A 20,747-nucleotide genomic window follows, 5' to 3' on the forward strand; every position below is an offset into this window, starting at 1 on the left:
TTGCTGGATATTGATAATGATGGCCCTTATGCCAGTGGCAGAGAAGGAATGCTTATGTTTTTTTTGGTCTGATGTCACCCCACAAGCAGCCTGGGCACACGGAGCTGTGGTGAGAATGTAGTAGACGAAATCAAGCCTTCCCACAAAACTGTATTAGAGATCTTGGAAAGCATACATGTTTTCAAGCCAAGAACTTTAGTGACATGTACGCAATTGTCATGTCATGTCACTGAGGAGTATGGGAAAACTCAGTGGCACACCTTTTTTCTGGTGAGCCTGAAGGCTCTAGTCAATGACTGCTTCTGTTTGCTAGCCTTTCCACTTATTACTCCATTATCCCACTTTTTCAGTGTTTTCTTCTGGGTTTTTTTCCTGTTTTTCTGGATGCAAGGAGTGTAGCTTACTGGTATACTCAGCACACTGCCTTCCCTATTCCACAGCCACTCTAGATCGCTTCCAGCACTTCATCAAAAACAGCTTTGCCTTCCTTCCTGTGAGAAATGAGACAACTCTTAAAAAGATTAATTTATTGAAAACAGAAAAATTGAAAAATTACAGAAATCAGAAAAATATAAAAATTTGGGATCCTATGGCTCGGTAGATGGTATGCCCCAGGAGCGCAGGGATACGAGATCTTCTGGCTGAGACAGCACTAGACCTCAGGTAGAGAAAAAGAACTTGCAGGGCTGGGCTGACTTTAAAAAATTACTAAAAGCCCCTTAAAAGGGGTAAGGCTTTTAATGCCCAGCACCGATGTCTCCCACAGCTGGTCTGGAGAGAGCAAGAGGGGAAGAGAGAAGAGAAGAAGGCCCACCTCTCAGCTTCATCCTTTTTATAGTTTTTGCTCCGCCCCCAGTCCGCCCACAGCCCGCCCCTTCGGTCCAAAGCAATTGGTGCTTTCCCTTTGATGGATCATCTCCGTCCACCAATGGCTCATCGTTGTCGGGGGGGGGGGGGTGGTATTGGTCGAGATAAGGGAATACAATACCTTCATTAAAATTCAGGTATTCAGGTTGCCATGGAACTTGCCTGCAGAGTAATGGCCGTGGCTAAAAATAGCTGGGGGCTATTAAGACTGGGTGGGGTTTTGGCCTTGGAATCAAAATGCAAGTGAAACACCTACAAAAAGTATTAAAATACATCCAACACACCTCAAAACACTTGTAAAAGTATACAGTAAACACAGGAAAGGTAACTCTTATGGTGTACCAGTGGTTTGAAGCTTGAAAAGGGGCAAGTTTGTGATTTCTAACTGGGAAAATTTTAACTGGGAAGGGAGCAATTCTATTAATAAACTACTTTAAACAAATAAAAACACTGATAATGGAACTGGATTTTTGTACCTGGGCTGATGGGTTAATTGTAACATTCAATTTAAAAATAATTAACTCAAAATTAATTACTTAAAGCACTTAATATGCAAAGACCAAGCACAAATAGGGATTTCATGTATGACACTTCCCTTTATGGGACTTGCCTTTCCTTCTCCAGCATGGACTGTTAACCCTGTCTCCTTATTGCTCATATGCTGAGTGCCAGCATTATTGCTCATGCTCCCTACAGGCCTCTGACTCAGTCACAAAGACTGACTGTCCCTTCATGCCTGTCCAGCCTCTGTCAGCTCCTTATTTTGCCTCTAGGACCCAGCTCTCATCTGCTTTCTCCATCTGAGAAATGCCCACACACTTAACAGCTTTCGTTTTTCTCTCAGCCAAGGATCTGGCAAGTTTCTTAGCAGAGGTGTGTCACAAAAAGTCTTCTCTGTCACCTCCATGGTGATGAAAGAGCAGCTGTAAGACATACTTGCTAGCTTTTGTTTTGCAGGTTGTGGTCAAAAAATGTGTCATTAAACATTTTCAGTGCCATCTTTGAGAACATTTGAAAAATAATTTTGTGACCTAAGTGTAGGGCAAATACACCCATTCAAGTGGAAATTGTGTTCATGTAGAGGTGCATGAATCCTTGCAGAGGCCGTAAAAAATGGAAGTTTTAATCAGGTTTTAGCATGATGTAGTCTGCTTTATTTTTGTGATAGTCCAGCCATAGTAAAAATTTTATGTATTCTAAATGGCCACTATGGACTTCAGGGCTCATCTTTAGGTTTCTTTTCAGCAAACATTCCTAAGATGGAAAGATCCTTCTCTTTTGAGAAGCACCAGTAGTATTTGGAATATGTTAACATAGGGAAGTTTAATTTTTTACTTCATTCTGCTTCTACCTTAAAAATGGTACAATTGTACAGGATCAAATGGAGTAAATTCCATCTGAGGATTCAAGGGACAGAAAAAAAGAATGATTTAGGTAATCCCTGATTATTGTAAAGAATTTAATTTTTTTATTTAAATTACTGGTGAAGGAGAATGATATTGTAAGTCCTGGCATATCTTTTAAAATATGTCATCTCAGTAGCTTTCTTCTCTCTTTGGAATAAAAATTACAGAAGATTTTCTCAAAGATCTGTATAAGAACAGTTATCACATTGAAGTGACCCTTATGTATTGCATGCATTCCAAGGTAACCTAAAAGCAATTAATACTAAGTGTCCTTTCAGGCACAGAGTTCAGCAGAGTTAGGAAACTGTTGCTTAATAAGACACATGTACACTTTTAATACTTACTTCATAAATTAGGCATATAAACTTCCAATGGCCTTGAAATGATCTCAGAGGAGTTCAAGAGGCTTTTACCAATTCATCAAAACAATTGGTTTGTTTTGTTGACAGCTGTGCAGGAGTGTTGATCTGAGGGACTGGTAAACTGGGAATTACCGTTCAGCTTTCAGCCTATTGAGGCCAACTAGGAAATTACAAAAGCAGAGACTTTCTTTCCAAATCTCAGACAGGTCAGAAGGGAAGAGAATCATAACATTTCCTTCCAGGAATTTGTCTTTTATTCCTTCGGCTTAAGAGATAAAGAGTGATGTTTGGATACTGAGAAACAGATTTCACTAATTGTTGTTTTCTGGGGAATTTGGTGAATAGCCCCTCAGATAAGCTGGGTTAGGCCATCAGCTGCTGTATTAAAGCCTTTCCACAGAGCTTTCTAAACAATTCCTAAATGTGTTGAAATCTAGAAAGAATGTGGAAGCTCTTTTTCCATTAAAGAGAACCCAGTCAGTGTTAGCATTTAAACTGAAGTGAATAGCGGAATACTTTAAAACATTGCAGAAGCTCTAAACAGCAAGGGAAAGAATTGGTTCCCTCCATCTCCATATGTTGTTCTTCTTTGCTGGGTCACAATTCCTATAGGATTTCCACAGTAACAAGTGGAGAGCTGAAGGAGCTATCCTAAATGAGCAAGCATTATCTCTCTCTTTAGAGGTAGAGAGAAAAGCAGTGAGAAATCAAAGGACAGTGTAAAACCACGTGTGCAGGAAAAGATTCAAACATCTTGAATTTCCTTTCCTAACCAGCACAAACTTTCCACTGTAAATGTGGCCATAGGGCTAACTTCTTGTCTTTAACTCATAGACCAGTCTAATTCAGCTCAAGAGCTTGGAATTGCATCATCTCAGTAAATTCATGTTACTGCTTTAAATCCAATTAGTTTTCTGATATCTTTGCTGTAATTAACCCTGCTAGCCCTTTGGTCTAACTTTGTGGGGCGACACATTCCTCATCTCCAGCTCACACCACTCCTTTCTTCCTTTCCTCCACATTTTTCTCTTACACATGTACCTTTTACTACCTAAAGGCAAGGAGAAGGAAGCAGGAGGTTTTCCATCCCCACCTTCAGCCTCTGACCCTAGTAAAGGTATATGAAGAAAGGTCCAAAAGATATAAACAAGCCAGTGCACAGTACATTGACCTTTACTTTATGTAAAAAACACCGAGCAGCACGTTCAGGGCTCCCATTTGCACATCACCATGAGAGTCAGGACAAAAGTGTAATGTTTCAGAAGGGCTTCCTAATTATTTGCTATATGACTCTTAAAAGTCCCTGCAGTCAAATCTTGCTGTGGTAAAGGTTCCATTATTTATGAACTGACTTTGTGTAGGAGCTCTATCTACCATTTTGCTTTGGCCATTGAGGTTTTAAACTGAACAGTGTTTTCCGACTGTTTGGTAACACATCTAGTGTTGAAATCCTGTTTCCCCCATTTGTACAGAATCAGAATAGCTTCCTGTTATTATGTGACTTAAAAAGCCCAAGTTTCCCACTACAGACAACTTTAACCTGCTGGCTTGAAATTTATATTGATTCTGTCGCTAGTCTAGTTGCTTTTGTTATGAGTCTTTTAGGTGAATGAGCAGGGTTCTGTAAATTTAATTGCAGCAGATGTTTCTCTGGGTTTTCTCTCTCTCATTTCACTCTGGATTTTAGTTGTTTTTCCTTGGAAAAGTACATGAAAGGGAAATCCTTGTATAGTCAAATGTTTGTTTTACCATCTAAAGCTTGCAAAGGGTCCTTAGCCTGGGCTGATTTCTTCTTGAAGAGCTGTAATTATTCATGGAAAGGGAAAAAAAAGCCTTTGTCACTAATAGGCTTCTTGGTGCTTCTTGTAACAGTCTTTATTATTCCTTTCTACATAATTTTCTATTGATGAGGTGAATAAAGGCTTCCTCTGCTGTTGAGAAAGAAAAGGTAATTGTTCTTTTTTCACATTTACCAATGCTTGTTGCGTTCCTTATGTGTTTAAAGGACAAGGATGCAGAAAATGATGTTATTGATGGCATCACCATGGCAACAGTTCTTTGGAATAACACATTCTGGCATTGTTATTCTGCACACACAAAAAAAAGGGGACTTTCTTTTAAGCACAAACAGATTATGCCCCTTTTAAATGCACCCATGAACTTTGCTTTTCTGAAGATTTACAGACTGGTTTGGGGCAGAAAGGATTCTGACATCATTTGCTCTCTGTGTACATCACATTATGGTGTTGAAAAAAAAAAACAACACTTTGAAAAAGCCAATGGTTTAAAGAGACACAGTATGGGAAGGATACATAAACATTTCTTTGATCAGAAAGACAAAAAAAAAACTTGAAAGAATTTTGAAATTTATGAGGTCTAGCACCAGACTCACTAAATAATCAATCAAGAGACAGACAAAACTGGAGGACCCGAACACTCTGAGCTTATTAAAGTAGTTATTTAGTTATGACAGTACTCCAGATAACATTGCTTTTACTCCAGGCACTACACACATCTTAACACATTTTGATAGGAAATCAAATTGCTTTCTCAGAAGGCAGTTTGCAAACATATATTTTGGCTTTCATATTTGGTCTTCCATTGTCCTCAAGTATGTAAAATCCTTCTATATTAGCATTTAGAAGTGATAGCATTTTATAAGGCACAGTATAATTGTATTCTTTTTGACTCCACTGCAGTTCTGAAATGGATTACTTTATTTCTCAGAGTCATCAATGACATATATCTGTGGTTTTGTAAGAAAGAAGAGGGGAATGTATTGAAATTCAGCATGTTTGAAATCTATTCTGCTCTCTGTGGTGCTTTTTCTGGCACTCAAGTGCACACCTTCCTGTTTGACTTCCCCAAGGAACAAACTACCTCCTACATGCCAATGGTGCATGGAAGTGGGCTGTACAAACCCTGGGACTTGAACACTTTGCACCTAAGAAGGACCTGTGTTGTGTGTAAATGTACCACTTAAATATACCCACAGTCTTATTTTTGAGAGAAACTGTAGCTGACTCTCTGGCTCCAAATACACTGTTAAAATGTTGGTTCTAAGTTGCATGTGACTTTTCTGGAAGTCACCACAGCTGGTAGAAATCAGCTGTTTGTTTGTTGGACAATAACTGGATTTTTCTGCTCTCAAAATCTTGATGAAAATGTGAAACTCTGGGGACTATAGCAGGGCTACAATTGGATGTTGCTTCACATTCAGCTTTCCAGCTGAAGTGACTCCTGAAAAAGTGAACAGGAAGCTGGAAACTCTACTGCTTTTTCCTTTATCTCTGACAAATGTAACCACCTTAGTGCTACAGGCTCCTTTCTGCAGGGGGGCAAGTTGAGGAATTCCTTAACACCCAGTCAGTGTTTTTTTTATTTTATAAGGAACAAAGTGGCAGAATGAACTTTAGATCTTGATTATGCTTAGTCCTACTACAAAAATGATAATCCTGATGTAAGATTATTTGATCTGTACTCTGTATTTACCTGGAGAAAAGTGAACAGCCTTCATTCCTTGCACAACATATTTTGGAGTTTAAATCAGTTATATATGCATTAGTACATATAGAATCACATATAATTATGAATATTCATTATATATAAAATTTGCTACATATATATAATGACTCATACATCTATTACAGTACATGTTATATATAGATACATATACTATAATGTCCTGTATCATTTTGCTAATTACATGATTTTGCAGGAAGTTGTGAAATTGTCCTGGGAAGAGTTTGGGATGTGAAGGAGTTCCTGCAGATCAAAACTGTTGTTGAAATAGTTACTGTTATTCCATCTATCTGAATATACTCTATATGTTTGAAAAAGTGCCCTAGAAATAGTTACCTTTAAAATATTCTATTGGAAATATTTCTAGAAACCAAGTCTGTCTCATGTCAGTTGTGCAGATTGCAGAAGAAGGAAAAATTGCAAGATTTTAGTTGGGTTTTTTTAATCTTATCCTCCCATCTCTTGCCTTACCTTTACACAAGTGATACTATAGTGATTTAATTTTTGCCTGGAATTTGTTCAAAACCTTCTCAGGAAACAATAATGAAAAGCCATCTTTTCAATTAATTTTTAAGTTTATGTTTGTGAGAAGTGCTCTCTGAGATTATTTTAAGTCTTTTTATTGGAGACCTAAAAACTTTGCTACATCTTTGTGAGAAGTTTTACTTGGTAGAGGTGGTGAATATTTAATTAAATACTGAATTTTCCTGTGACCAGGAAGGGAAAAAATATTTTCTTGGCATTTTCTGATCTTTGGCTTTACAGTTTTCCCATGTTATGAACAGGTACTGAAAGAGAGACTTTAGAAAAGAGTGAGAGTTTTCCTAGCTGTAGTATGCTAAGAGGCCCAAAGACCTCATACGAATATTGAAAAAAGAACCGTGCAAGTTTCTTAGTCTTGTGCCAGCTCAGGATTTCTTTGTGTTTCCTGAAGTCCTGCTGTTGTGAGAGAGTGTTTTGAGATCCCAGAGTGGGCTGAGGTGTGGCTGGGTGGTTGTACCACCACCCCTGCCCAGCTGAAAGTGTTGGAGCTCATGGTGATGTTGTCCTTTACTGGCTCTGCTGTAGCACCACAGCTCTGGTGCTCAGGATACCCAAACTACTCAAGGTTTATTAGCTCCCACCAAGGCACCAAGAAATAGGAGACTCCAAGAAATAGGTGGTCAAGACTCAGATGCAGAGAGAGTGCATTTGTCTCCTCTGCCTGCTGCACAGCCTTGTCTGCCCTCAGGGTCACCTCCATCTGCCAAGGGACATCGTGTGTCAGCGACTCCCCAAAAACCTCCCTTTTCTTTTGCTTTGCTTTACTCTTTAAGGAATTGCTATTTCAAGATGAAGCAAAATGAAAAGCAGGTTGTATTATTGACTGGGTTTTATTTCTCTTTCCTTTCTTGTCCTTACCTTTTTCTTCCCTTGCCGTTTATTCCCCTTTAGTGTCAGGTGCCAAGTTTATATTGGCAGAGCCTCACAGTTAATTCTGCCAGAGCAGCAATGACACACAGGTTCTGTGCAGAATTTTTTTTTAAGATAATCCATATCTATGTGTGAGAAGGTAACAGAGACTCTTGGAAAGAGTTTCAGTGATCCTGAGCTTCTCTTGGTAGCTGTGCAATGTGGGAAGCAGACTGAGACTGCAAACCTTCTTACATGTGTTCCCCAAAAAGCCATGATACAGTCACAAGCTGGTCACAACCAGCATGGGATGGATTTCAGCCAGTTCTTTATTCTCTTCTTTGTCCCATGGGAATTGATGACATTTTCTGGCAATTTTGGAACCTGTTTCCTTTCCCTACTTCCATGGTTTCTCTCTTAAACTTGGTCCATTCATTCTTGTCATTCTCCTGAAACCACAGCACCTTTGCAGAACTGCAAATCTGTGCTCTTACTGCTGACAGAATGAAGTTATGTTTCTGATACATGCCCATTTCTAAATGTCAAGACAAAAACCCTCTCCATGTGGTTTTCTGGCTGCCACTCAGAGCAGGAACATCTTGTCAGAGATCAGACTGCAAGTCTGCCTGCTGAAGATGCTGGCCCTAAGCACATTTTAGATCCAAACTGAAAAGACATGTAATTGCTAAACAAACTTGAATTTGTTTATTTTATAATATACCAGCAGCTGTTTTCTTGTACTATGTCCAGGATTTCTCCAGACAACCTACTTAACAGTGTAGAATTCTGTTTCCTTGGGTCAGTTTGCCTGCTTTATTTGTTTTCTTTTCAACCTCTGTTGGGGTGAATGGTAGTCACTGAAACAACTATTTTTTCCTAAAGCTTTAGGCAGAACCAAGCAACTTATTTCAGGAATGAGGATTGAAAGAAAATTTTGTGTTCATTAAGTTAACGTTATGAAAAACATTGGATTTTTACATAGCTGATTACATTTCCAGCATGCCCACTTGGAGGTTTCTCACTTAGTTCTGAAGGGCTGTTCCTAGATGGATGCTTTGTACCCGTGGCATTGTGATCAGCTGAGGAAGGGCACCTGCCTCAGTCCGTTAGTTTCACCCTCCATTTTCTTGCTGAAGAGAGAAATCTTGGTGAGGATTTTGATCCTCAAGAAAGGACATTCTGTTTTGAGATATAAACATCTCTCACTGGGGAGCAGAACTCACCCAGACATTCTTCACATCCAAGAATCAGGTTCTTATTAGGGAGCCAGAAGTGTCCAGACAATCTGATGAAACTGTGCAGCATAAAGGTCAGATCCAGTCTGCTGGAAAACAATCCTTTGGCTTTATTGGTCCTAAGATCTGGCCACATATATTTGTTGACTCTAATTGGGTCATTTAGCCAAATGGTGATTTTCATCACCCTTGAGATGCACATGAGATCCTGGTGTTAGAAGGCAAAGACAGGGACACTCCCAGGTGTAGATGGGGAGCTGCTTTCCACAAGCCAGACAAAAAGTTAACAGTCTGTTTTTATATGACAAAAACTTACATGCATAATGTACCATTTGGCTTAGAACAGCCAGCTCACATTTTCACTAACGTCATGTTCCTGTCTCCATCAGAAACTTGGTGTCTTTTGGTTGGCTTCCATTTCTCACAGAGTAAGAGCTCTGTGAGAGGAGTTGTCTTTGTCAGTTTTCTAAATTGCCTGGTCATTGACCAGTGTGTTTTATTGTAGCACTGTAGTTTCTTACACAATTTTTAAAATGACAACAAAAAAGAAATTCTACAATGTTAATGGTTTACAAAATAAATAAAATGAGAATGCTTGTTTCCTCTTGTGTTATTTCCTCTCTCTGCTGCTGAAGACGTATCTTGTATCTTATATATGGTGCAACTTAATAAGAGATCTCACTGTGTACCTTGTGTGAAAATTAACTTACCAACAAAAAAGGGAATGTGATTATGCAGTTTCAGGATTGAGTGTAAATGATGCAGATGCTACTGGATATGTCAGTGTGCATATATGGGTTAAGTTCAAGATTTCTTGTGTTTTCTTAGCACATTCAAGCACATGTAGTCTGACAATATTCTGAAAGTTATTGATGCAATTTAAAGTAGTCTTTTCCAGATCGTGTTTCGAATCAGCATGTTTATTTGAAAGTTATAAAACTAGCAGCAATATAAATACAGTGTAGGTGAAATCATGGCAACGTAGAGGATAATCTAAGCATATATGGTGAGCCACATGGTAAAATAATTGCTGAAAGTCTTAATTAAGATGAGAACAGACAGTGTTAATGAGAAATAAAGGCTGATCCGTGCTTTAGTTGTCACAGTCAGCCTGATTTAAGCACTTTCAGGGCCATTGAGCTGAAAACATTTTTAGAGCATAGTACAATGGAGAGGCCATTATATCAGACTGAACATTTTGCAGAACAGCACTATTAAGAGATTTGTGATAACTAGATGGTAGACTGGATTAATGTAGTAGACTCCCATCCAAATCTCTCCTAGGCCAGGAACACAAATGAGTGTGGATTGTGGGTATACATAACAGTGGCTGTCACTCTCCCATGAACAGTCTTTTGTAACTTAGAGTCAGAAAAAAATCCAGGAAGGCAATAGAAGAGAGTTTCTCAAGTCATATCTAAAATGCTGAGAGAGGATTTAGTTTAATTAGATTAGTGTTTTCCTTTCTTAAGTGACATTTCTCTTCCTGTTTATATTTTCCATTGGATTTTGTTATGCTGTCTGTAAGGTGAATTTGCTGAGAACGTGTCTGTGTTTCAGAAGTTTATTTTACTGTCTGCCAGCACTGCCGAAGAGACATGCACCCATTCTATTGCTGGCTTTAGAGATTACCTTGAGTAGCAGCATATGGGATTAAGACACTGCTTTTATTAACAGTTAATATGTAAAACCTAGAACCTTTCAACACTGGACATTTTAGTGTCATGCCAAAAGTTTTTTTTTGGTGTACAGACTTCTCTCTTATCAACACTTAGTCTTTCCCTTCATTTGGGAGCCATAGTTTTCCACTTGACCCATAGTCCCATCAGTTCTAGAAGCTGGGACACACCGAGCACAGCAAAAATCAAGACAAGCTGGGAACAGCTCCTTGTGTTCCAAACCAGAGTGAGGCAGATGTGCACACAATGGGAGAGAGAGGGGGGGGTCGCAAGTTCTGTAAATAGTTCTGTAAATACCTTCTGGTTAGGGCTTGGATGGAACATCCATGGTCTGATACTTTGCCCAGGCTGTGCAACACGCTGAGGTAAAACTGCTGTGGGCATAATTCTGTACTGACTTAGGAGAGGCCTCACATAGTTCGAAGGGTGATTTCCCTCGCAGTCCTGTTTCTGCACTACTTTAGTCAGCTCAAGGAAGGGGCACCATGAGAAGCACAGGGCACCTCGTAGTGCCAGGAGCCGTCTGCTGAGTTGGGGCTGATGGTGATAAAGAGAAAAACTTCAAACACATAAATGAGCAGCAGAATCACATGAACTTTTTCCATGATCATGGCTTTTTTTATTTGAATGAGTAGTTTTCCACCCCTTTCTACAAATAAAGCTGTTTGGCCTTGATTGTGGCAGTGGGGCTGGAGCGCACTGCCCACCTCCCCCTTGGGTCACTCGTTGTCCTGGGACTGAACACCAAGGCAGGCACAGAGAGGCTTAAATCCCCCTTTAACATTAGGGAAGGTTTTCTCATGCTGTAACTCACACTCTGTGCCCCTTATGGAAAAAGCATGTGCACATTAGGTGGCTGCTAAACATTTACTAAAATGTTGCAAAGCTTTCCTTCTCAGGGGGCAATAGTGAGGAGAAATGATAACTGCAGCATCTCACTACTCCTGTGGCAGCAGAGTGTGAACTCATCAGAGCAGTTCTTTACTACCAGCAGTGCACCTTCTTCCAGTATAGGAAAATACTGGAGGTGGTTTATGTATTTCTAGTTAAATTTAAAGTTTGGACTACATCCTGCTGAAGAGAATACTGAACAAAGTCATTTTAGGAGTATTTTTCTCTCCTATTTGTATGCATTTGTATAGAAACTAAGATTAGTACTAGAAAGGTATTTCACATATTTTTGTAATTTTAGTGCTGCTTATGTACCATTAAAGCTTCAGTATTGTCTGAAGAGTCAACTTGCAAAAAAGTAAATGTTGTCAATGGTGATTCATAAATTATTTGTGTACGTAGATTGATACAGAAGACATCTGGACAAATGCTGTATTTGCTGAAAATTTAGAATTTTGAATGATTAAAACTATTTGCATATTAACATAATTTTGGGTTAGATTGCATTTTTTAGCAAGGTAAAATATTAATTTGCTGCATTCTTATTTCAAGAATTTTTTCAAGCAAAAAAGGTTTTTTTAGGAATTTTTTTGTAATCTAATTTTTAGGGATTTTGAAAAATACTGAAATAAAAATGAGAATTTTTGTTGTACTTGAGCTCCTGCTCTTGACTGAAAAATAGTGGTCTTTCATTTCAACAGAAAAAACCTTATATTTTCTAAAATAATGATTTTCAGGCTCAGGAGATCTCTATGGTGTTCTCCTGCTAAACATGGAACTGAAATAGTTTTTCCTACAACTCTGATTAATACAATAGCTGGAATAATTAATACAGTAACTAAAATATTATGGTCTCACACACAAATACCAGGATCACTTTTGTTTCTAAATGTAATGATTTTGATCTTCGATTTCTCCCAATATTTTTAGCAGTGCACAATTTCTGTACTCCCATAAAGGCAGATATTCAGTATCTGCAAGTAAGCACTGAAAAATCACTTGCTTGATTACACTTGTGGGCCATTAAATATCTGCTTTCATCTCTATAATTCCTCTCTTCTCAGAGCCTGGGCAGTGGGACTCAATCAGCCATGTGTTATCTTTCCCAGATCCCTTTCGGAGCATAGCGCAGTGCACAGGAATGCAGTTTGTCAAACACATTGTGTCTGAAATCCTTTGTTGGGAGAAGTGGAGAGAAAGAGATTATAAAATGCCTCAAACCCTTCAATAAGGCCATTCCCAGGTTTCTTGTATCTGTTCAGCCAAACAAAGCGTTCATACCTCACTTTGATGTGTAGGATGGTGTATTTTAGCATATAGTATGTATTGTATCTCAGAACAGCATCTGTTGTCCAGGCTGCAGTTTACAAAAAATAACTCACTTGATTATAGTAACTTACTATGTTTTGGCACGTTTTTAGGCTCAAGGACAACACAGAGGGGAATTTAGAAGAAATAAATATATCTGTTGTCCATAATGTTGGTTTTTATACATGGTGAGATTTAAGATCCTGTTGTGTTTTGGAGGAGGGGTGAATAAAAATACCCAATCAGACTGGTGATGTATGTTTTTCATTACTCTGCTAATACAAACCTCTCAGAGGTAAATCTGAGCAGTGTGAATAACTTCTTGAAGCTGTTAACTTCTGTCACCCTGAGGCAATCCCTGACTGACTTTCTGTAGCATTTCCTCCTCAAAATTCTATACACAAAAAACATTTACTTACAATACACTGGCACTGTAGGTTTAAGTTGAACATTTTGCACTGGAGTAGTTTTGAGAAATTAGCCTAGAATGAATAGGTGGGAGTAGACACGTTGCAAAGTGCCAAATGAGTTGCAGAGTCCACCCTGATGTTGCTTACAGCAGTGGTTTGGGCAACACAGGCAGTTTTCAGCATAGCAAGCTGAGTTACAATGTGCATTCTCTGCCAGTGTACTCTGAGAGAATTTGTCTCTCCTTTACAGGTCAGATATCCAAGGGGAAGTCTGGGAAGGCTTTGTAATGCAAATCTAGCTAGCCTTCGTTCACACAAGGAATGTTAGATGCTGACCCATAAGAAGTGAGTTCAAGATTTCTGTGAATATGTGGGATTTGAATTAACGCGGTAATGAAAGGCTCTAAGAATATAAGGTGCATTCAGTATCTAAATCACTGACATGGTTTAGAAGGTTAAAATTGTCTCTGCAATGATTAAAAGAGAGCTGGTTGATACTTTTCCTTGGCATAAACATTAGCAGGAATCCACCCATGGCACTTGGATGTTTGTTGAACAGCTGGTGTGTTTTGTTTAATAGAGTCAAAGAGAAAAGTGGTAGTAGGTTTGTTGGCGATGTGCTATGTTTATGGTGGATGACAGGGAATTGAGATGTAAAACAAATAGCAGAGGAACAGATCCAAGCAAAAATGCTTAGTTATACTATTTGGCAGATTTTGCGTGTTAGAAAATATAAAGCACATTAACAGGGAAATAAAAATGCACCAGACAGTAACAGCCGTTGAATTTGCACAAGAAAAAAATAACTGTGAGATCACTTACTCAGCTCTGTGGGACAGACGAGTTCCTGGACTATCCTTTAAACCCATGATATTTTCATGAAAGATTAGAATATAGATACAGAATAGAGAAATCCCAAGTTTCTACATGAAGCAGAGACACACAAAGCTCGTATTTGCCCCAGAGCATGTTTGTCTTTTATTACACTGTTTTGTTGACTATGTATCTCTTTTCAGCTCTGTTTTTTCATCTTGTGGAACACGGTCCAGATGAAAAATAAAAGTTACAGATAAAATTATTGGAGGATTGGATATGCATAATTATTTTGTAATTTTATTTCAATACTAATATTTTCTATTTTTCTTTGCTTTTCCACAGAGGGTATGAACTGTATGAACAAAGATCATGGGTGTGCACACATCTGCCGGGAGACACCCAAAGGTGGGGTTGCCTGTGAATGTAGACCTGGCTTTGAACTTGCCAAAAACCAGAAGGACTGCAAATGTAGGTAGATGAAGATTAAATTTCAAATGCCCCAAAATGTCTTGTTTTCTTCATTGTTGTTATGTTCCAGAAGAAGTTAACTTTGTTTTGGCCAAAGGTGATTTGTAATTTTAGTAATGAGGGGTTTTTTGCTGTAGAAGATGCATTTGGGGATGGATAAGAGGGATTGAATAATAGAACATTGGCAGTGGCTCAGTTATCAAAACAATAACAACTTTTCTGCTTTCCTGTGAATGCAGAAAAGTGAAGTAACAGTTTAATCCAGACTTTCCTTTTAAAGCAATACAAATAAAGCATAGTGGATTCTGACTTGCAATATTTTGAAGGTCCACAAAGGTGTGTACATTGCTAAGTGTACTAGTGAATTTAATGAGAAACCCACTAGAGCTATCAAATTAAGCGTGTGAGTTCCAATTTTTTTAAAAGACAGGAATGATTGCTCTAGCCTTGATTACACTGCTCACACTCTAGATTATCACTTGGGAAACGTGCAGCTGCATTATATATACTGTTCTTCAGAGAAAAGCCCAGAGTGGTATATTCTTGAAGCTGTGATGCGAAAGATACAGATACTCATTAGCCCACAAAATTAGAAATTGTTCTGTACAGGTTCAAATAATTGACCTCGGCATCGTCATCTGAAAGCTTCAGAACTGAGTCTTTCTGATGGCTTCAGTGAGTCTTAGATCTGAGTCCAGTAGCTTGCATTCCTACTTGGTAGCTTTGAGAGAGACAAAAAAAGTGCAATCAAACAACATAAAATGTTTGCTGCTTTGCATAGGGCCAATATTTTTGAGACAGTCTTTCTTGCACTTCAGTTTTTTTCTTCCTGAGATCTCCACTCTGTAAACACGCATAGATGATATTATCTCCCAAGTACAAAGTCAAAAGAATCACTTTTGAATGTCATAAAGAAATGCCACAGAGTAATGTACAGCCTGATTTCTGCTCATTATTAAAAGGCTACACATGGCCAAAGGCAAAAGCACAGAAAAAAATGCCTTTATGGTAATTTTCATTCTCAGTGTTTATTAGAAGGGAATGTTGCATGCTGTTAATTGGAGTGCAACATCAGATACATTGGTGAAGTGTGGGAGGATGTTTACTTATGTTGTTTTTATTTGTTTCCTCAAATTCTTATATTCTTTGGGAGTTTCAGTATCCTTTTTCATAGATGGTGGCAGGAGGATTAGAGCCTTTTCCGGAACATTATTCCTAAATGCCTTTTAATAGAGTAAAAACTTCAGTTTATTCTGTGCCCTCTGGTGTTCAAATTGTAGTTGGAAGTATAATGAACTTTTGGTGTCAGACCTCTAAGTAGGGACACTGAGTTTTCCAAGGCTGCAGAGCTTACTTTGGAGTACACCAACCTCTAAACCCACAGCATATTCTGCAAGTATGATCCAGAGTCTTATTTAAAATAATTACTTCTAGTCCTTCCAGATGCAAAGAAGTACAGAGGTGTAGCCAGATAGCCTGGGACAATAATTGTGAGATTACAGCAGGCTATTTATGGAAGCCTAATTCTGAAACCAAATCTCAACTTTTAAAAAAACTTCTTCACAGCTAACCATTTCAGTGGAATTGGCTTAAATCCTGAGCTGCAGTTTTGCAACTACTCAGTTTTGCAGCTATGTTGAAGAGCTGGAAAAGAGACACTTCCCACTTGCCAGCCTGGACTGGGTCTGTAGCCCTGTATAATTGGGACTGTGGGGTCTGATACACCCTTGTAAAACCCTGTATCCCTCTCAATTATGCTGGTTTATCATGGTCCTCCAGGAGTCCATGCCTTTCAGGGTTTGTCAGAGCTTGCTGCTCTGGTTTTTGTATGTGAACAAGTGACAGAGAACATAGCACCTCTTAGTACACCTAGGTGAGTTTTTATCAGCCAGTTTGCAATTCAGTCAGACTGCTGAGAGAGATTTTCAAATGTATTGGCCCAAGGCCTTTAGTAACGATGCAAGTCTTCCTTAAAGGAAGATGTTAAAATAAGTCAGAAAGCAGAAACACTTGGAGGAAGGCTCCATGCTTTTTATGCATGCATCACACGATTGTCATGACATCCTAAGCACATACCATCTTATCATTTACCATGACATGCTGATAAGGCAGTCACTTTTGCTTCATTCAGTGTCTATGATGGTCAGTGCTCATTAAACAGGCTTATGTTCAGTAGCTTCCTCTCCATAATTTAGTGTCATGCCTTTTCTGCTGCACAGTATTTAAGCTCTATTGTGAACATAAAATTTTTAATCTCCTCGTGGATTTTCCCATGATATTCATTACTGTATTATCAAAGTGCTTTGTAGGCATTTGTAATGTATTTTCAAAACGTTCTTGTCAAGTTAAAAAGTACTGGTTTGCCTATCTTACAAAAGAGAAATTAATATAAAAATATTAATGTCAGTCATTTAGTAGTGATAGGTGATTAACAAGAACTACACAGAACCCAGCTAAGCATTTACAGCAGGTTAATATGATCCAAGCCAAACTCCTGATGGCTCCAGCTGTAGTTGCAAATGCCATGGAGAAAGGAATATAATATCAGTAACCTGTAATAGAAGAGATTCAAATGACCTGCCAAGCTCTAAGTAGGAATTCCACAGCGAAGGCAGAAATAGGTTAGAGTCTTTAGGGCTCTTTTCACTTTCTGAACAAGACTATTCTTTCTTGACAGTCCATTTCTGATTTGCTACTCACTCTGCAGCAGATGAGAAAAGATTCCCAGCTGTTTCCACAGCCCTGACTTTCTCCAGCTTCACTATGCACTAAATGAGACAGGAGTGTTTTCTGCGTTTGTCATTGAGGAGAGTTATCATAACACAATAGGACTATGTACAAGTCTGGTATTTTGTAGCTTTTGAGTGCTTAAGATTGCAGCCTTAATGGTTTCTTAGTGTAAATTTTAAGTATGCAATTTCTAGTTGCCCAACATGCTAAGAAAACACTAAAGTGTGGAGATTGAAAGGGACCTCAAGAGGCTGTCTAGAAGTACACCAAGCAGAATCATAAGGATCCATACGTGTTCCCTCAGATAAGCTGCATCCTTTACATCCAAAGCATCAGTAAACTTCAGCTTCTGGGAGTTTACTGCTACTCCTGTAAACTACTTTAATAGCCTCTGGTGTACACAAGCCCAGAAGAAGATTATGCTTTGTCAGTAATTTTCACAGGTACTTGCTGGCAGCAGAAAGAAGAATTCAGAGCAGTGAATTTGGCTCCAGAGTATGTTGAAATAAACATGGGAATTTACCTCTTCTTTCTACATCTGCGTCCATGATACATACTAAGATCCTGCTCCTGGGCACGATTGCATTAGAAGTTTTTGATAAACTGAAGATATTTTCCCCAAATATGAACAAACCAGGAGATCTTATGTTCATCTCTTTCTTAGCTGGAAGCTTAAAAATAAGAGGAAATCTAAAGCAGATTCACATACCTGCAAGTTGCAACCTGAAAGAGTTATAAACAAGTAAAAGCTGGATCTTTTAATGAAAAATGCTGGATAATCCTACCTACAGCTCTTTCTATCTGCCTCCTTGGATAATAATGATTCAAGTGAGCAGGAAGGCTAGTGCAAAGTAATTCTAAAAATCCTATCTAGGACTTGTACAATGAAATGCCAACCTACCTATGCCAAATGGCAGCTCTGCAGCTCCTGCTGACTGTGTCCTCATGCAACTATTTGCTATCAGTACAAAGATCCCCAGAATGTTAAAAACATAAAGCCATACTAGAATAAATCATGTCAGCAATGTTGCATGCACAACTTTATCACAGAGAAGTGCCCATATATTTATGTAAATTATGTATTTAATGGCCAGTTTAGTTAAGAAACAGTGCAATTTTTAAGTTACCTGGAATGACAGTATGCTCATTTGAGAAGTCCATCCTACAAAAACACAAAAGATCTGTCTTGTGGCAAATTCTGTGGCATCTGAGCCATAGTATATATTTCAGTCCACATGTGGACAAGATCATGACACTGTTGTCTTGACCAATTTTTTAAGTTACCAAGTAATAAATGCTAGATTAAATAGTTGGCCGTATGTTTTCAAGTACTTCTTGTCATGGGCATGTAAGATGGAAGAACCAGAAAAAGGGTTCTGTGGAACTTTGGAGAAGCACTCAAAACAGGATTTAGGCTGTAGAGTGAGGCTGAATTCTGGTATTTTCTGTCTTCTGGGGAGTATAGTATGGAATATCAATATCAATACTTAGTGGAATATGTACATTAAAATCCTTCCTGTTCCTTAAGATGTCATTTCTCTTTCAGACAGTTGTTTCTCATTTTTTAATCATCCAAATGTCATTTCTAGACTACTCCATATATTTCTCTGGGTGTAAGCACTGGCCCACATGCCAAGCTGTGTCTCAAGACTGTTTGGCTCAGCCCAGTCAAACTGAATAGATGCTGCTGGTTCCAGTGTGGGCAGGTGGACAGGTTATGTCAGCTGGCATATGCCATTATGCCATTATGCCATTATGCCAGGGCCTGAAAGATGTCTGGCCAGCCTAGGACCCTGAGCATTGTAGTCACTGAAAAGAATTCATCTGGTTTGAAGGCACTTTGAAGCCCCAGTGTCAGCCCTAAAGCTCTTTATCCACTTGGAGGAGTGTTGGGAGAACAGACTGGTGACTTGGTTGCCAGCACTGGACATGTCCCACAGAGGGTGTGTGTCATTGTAGGGCTTCTCTGCTGTTGTACAGGACATTTCTCCCACCAAGGGAAAGAGCCCAGCATTTTAACTGCACTTAAGACATACACAAATTCTGAAGCACTGTCAAAAGATGGTGTTACTCTGGTTTTAAATCTGCCATGTGGGAATAAAGTCTGTCTGAGTTCTAACAGATATGTGAATATTCTCCTTTGGTTAAAAAAAAAAAACCCAAACTTACTATTTTCCATCCCTTTCATTTTAACACGATTTATGATATTTTAAGGTGATCTGTGTCTGTTGGAATTTACTGTTTTGCCTGTTTACCTCTTTAATGTCACAGACTCTGAATGAGCACACAGTTGTTTGCATAGCTGCAGAGTCTAAATTTATCAGAAATAGTTTCAAAAGAACACTTTGTGAATTCTCATTCATATTGCTTTAATTCTTTCTGACAAAAATGGAGTAGATCTGGATGTCCATTTGCTTTTAAATAATTATGGGTTTCTTCCTCTAAGCAAGAGAAACTTCCCACTGTGTCACTGCAACAGAATGAGGGCTGGAAGAAAATAGAAATGACATATTTTACAACTGGATTTTGTACCAATTTCACCTGTAGAGCTGTCAAGCTTCAGAATGTTGACTCAAGTTACTTAAAATAAATAGATAAATTGTAGTCTAGACAGAAATTCAAATCCTTCAAAAACATGATTTACTAATGTTTCTAGGAGACAGGAAAAGGAACTGACCTACATGTGCATTCATGGACTGGGTAGAATGGGAACCAGTAACTTTAATATGCAGGGAAACTGTAAAAGTGTGTGATTCTGCAGGGTTTGCTATAAATGCCATCAGTCTAGTGAGATTTTTTCATAGACAAATATAGTAAGGAAAAGTTCCTCATATTACGTGGGTCAGAGCAAGCATGTTAAGATATTTTCATCTCTGCCAGCAGAGGCTTTCAGCAAGGAATGCCAAAAATAACCACTGCCGTCACAATTTTTAAATACACACTTTGTTGCTGATTGCACTTTAAAATCCTCAATAAAAATACTGTTGGCTAGAAATGTGTTTAAACATCTGGCATAAACAACACCTTGAAGTTAATTTGTGATGGCACTGCAGTCCAAGGAGGATAGAAACTCCACATAGTCCTGGAGGCATATGGGGTCAAGTAATAAGCATGTCTTCATTGGAAAGGTGGGAGCTTTAAGAATAGAGAATTGACATAAAATTTTGTTCGTTTTGCATCAAAAATAAAAGCCAAAATGGTACTGTGTATTGAAGGGAAAGAAATGTTTCCATTTGATGCAAAGCAGAATTATTTGCTCCAGGTAGTTTTTCACAAAAATAAATTATTAGTAAAGCTATAAAAGTGGAGAAGGAGAAAGAGTGCCTGAGTTTGGCTGTTGCTTAGGGGGCTTTGTAATGTAATTCCTTGGAAGTTTAGGATTCTTATGATTTAGGGTATGTTCCCTCCTCTGGCTGGTTGGACCGACAATTTCCATTTTCCAGTCTAGTGCACTGTCAAGCTCCAAAAAGGGGACATGAATCAGGCAGGTCTCCCCATCTTTCTCATTGCCATTCTTTCCAATTGGATAGAACAGCAATATTCCTGGAAAGTGAGGTGGGAATCCTGGCAGTCTCTCTTCTCAGAGATTGTTCTGGCCCCTAGACACCAAGGCTGTTCCCTCTCCAGCCCTGAACAGCACAAGGGCTTTTATTCCAAGTGT

General features: G+C 38.7%; 1 protein-coding gene across 2 annotated transcripts in view; it reads left to right on the forward strand.

The window, feature by feature from the left end:
• Positions 1–20,747, forward strand: part of SCUBE1 (signal peptide, CUB domain and EGF like domain containing 1) — a 194,866-nt gene that overhangs the window by 86,103 nt on the left and 88,016 nt on the right. For both annotated transcript variants that reach the window (XM_048301601.1, XM_048301602.1), the window contains exon 5: positions 14,231–14,356. In XM_048301601.1, coding sequence (XP_048157558.1) covers positions 14,231–14,356 — 126 coding nt within the window. The remainder of the gene's footprint in view (positions 1–14,230; positions 14,357–20,747) is intronic.

This window comes from Corvus hawaiiensis, chromosome 4, assembly GCF_020740725.1.
Source record: "Corvus hawaiiensis isolate bCorHaw1 chromosome 4, bCorHaw1.pri.cur, whole genome shotgun sequence".
Taxonomy (NCBI): domain Eukaryota; kingdom Metazoa; phylum Chordata; class Aves; order Passeriformes; family Corvidae; genus Corvus; species Corvus hawaiiensis.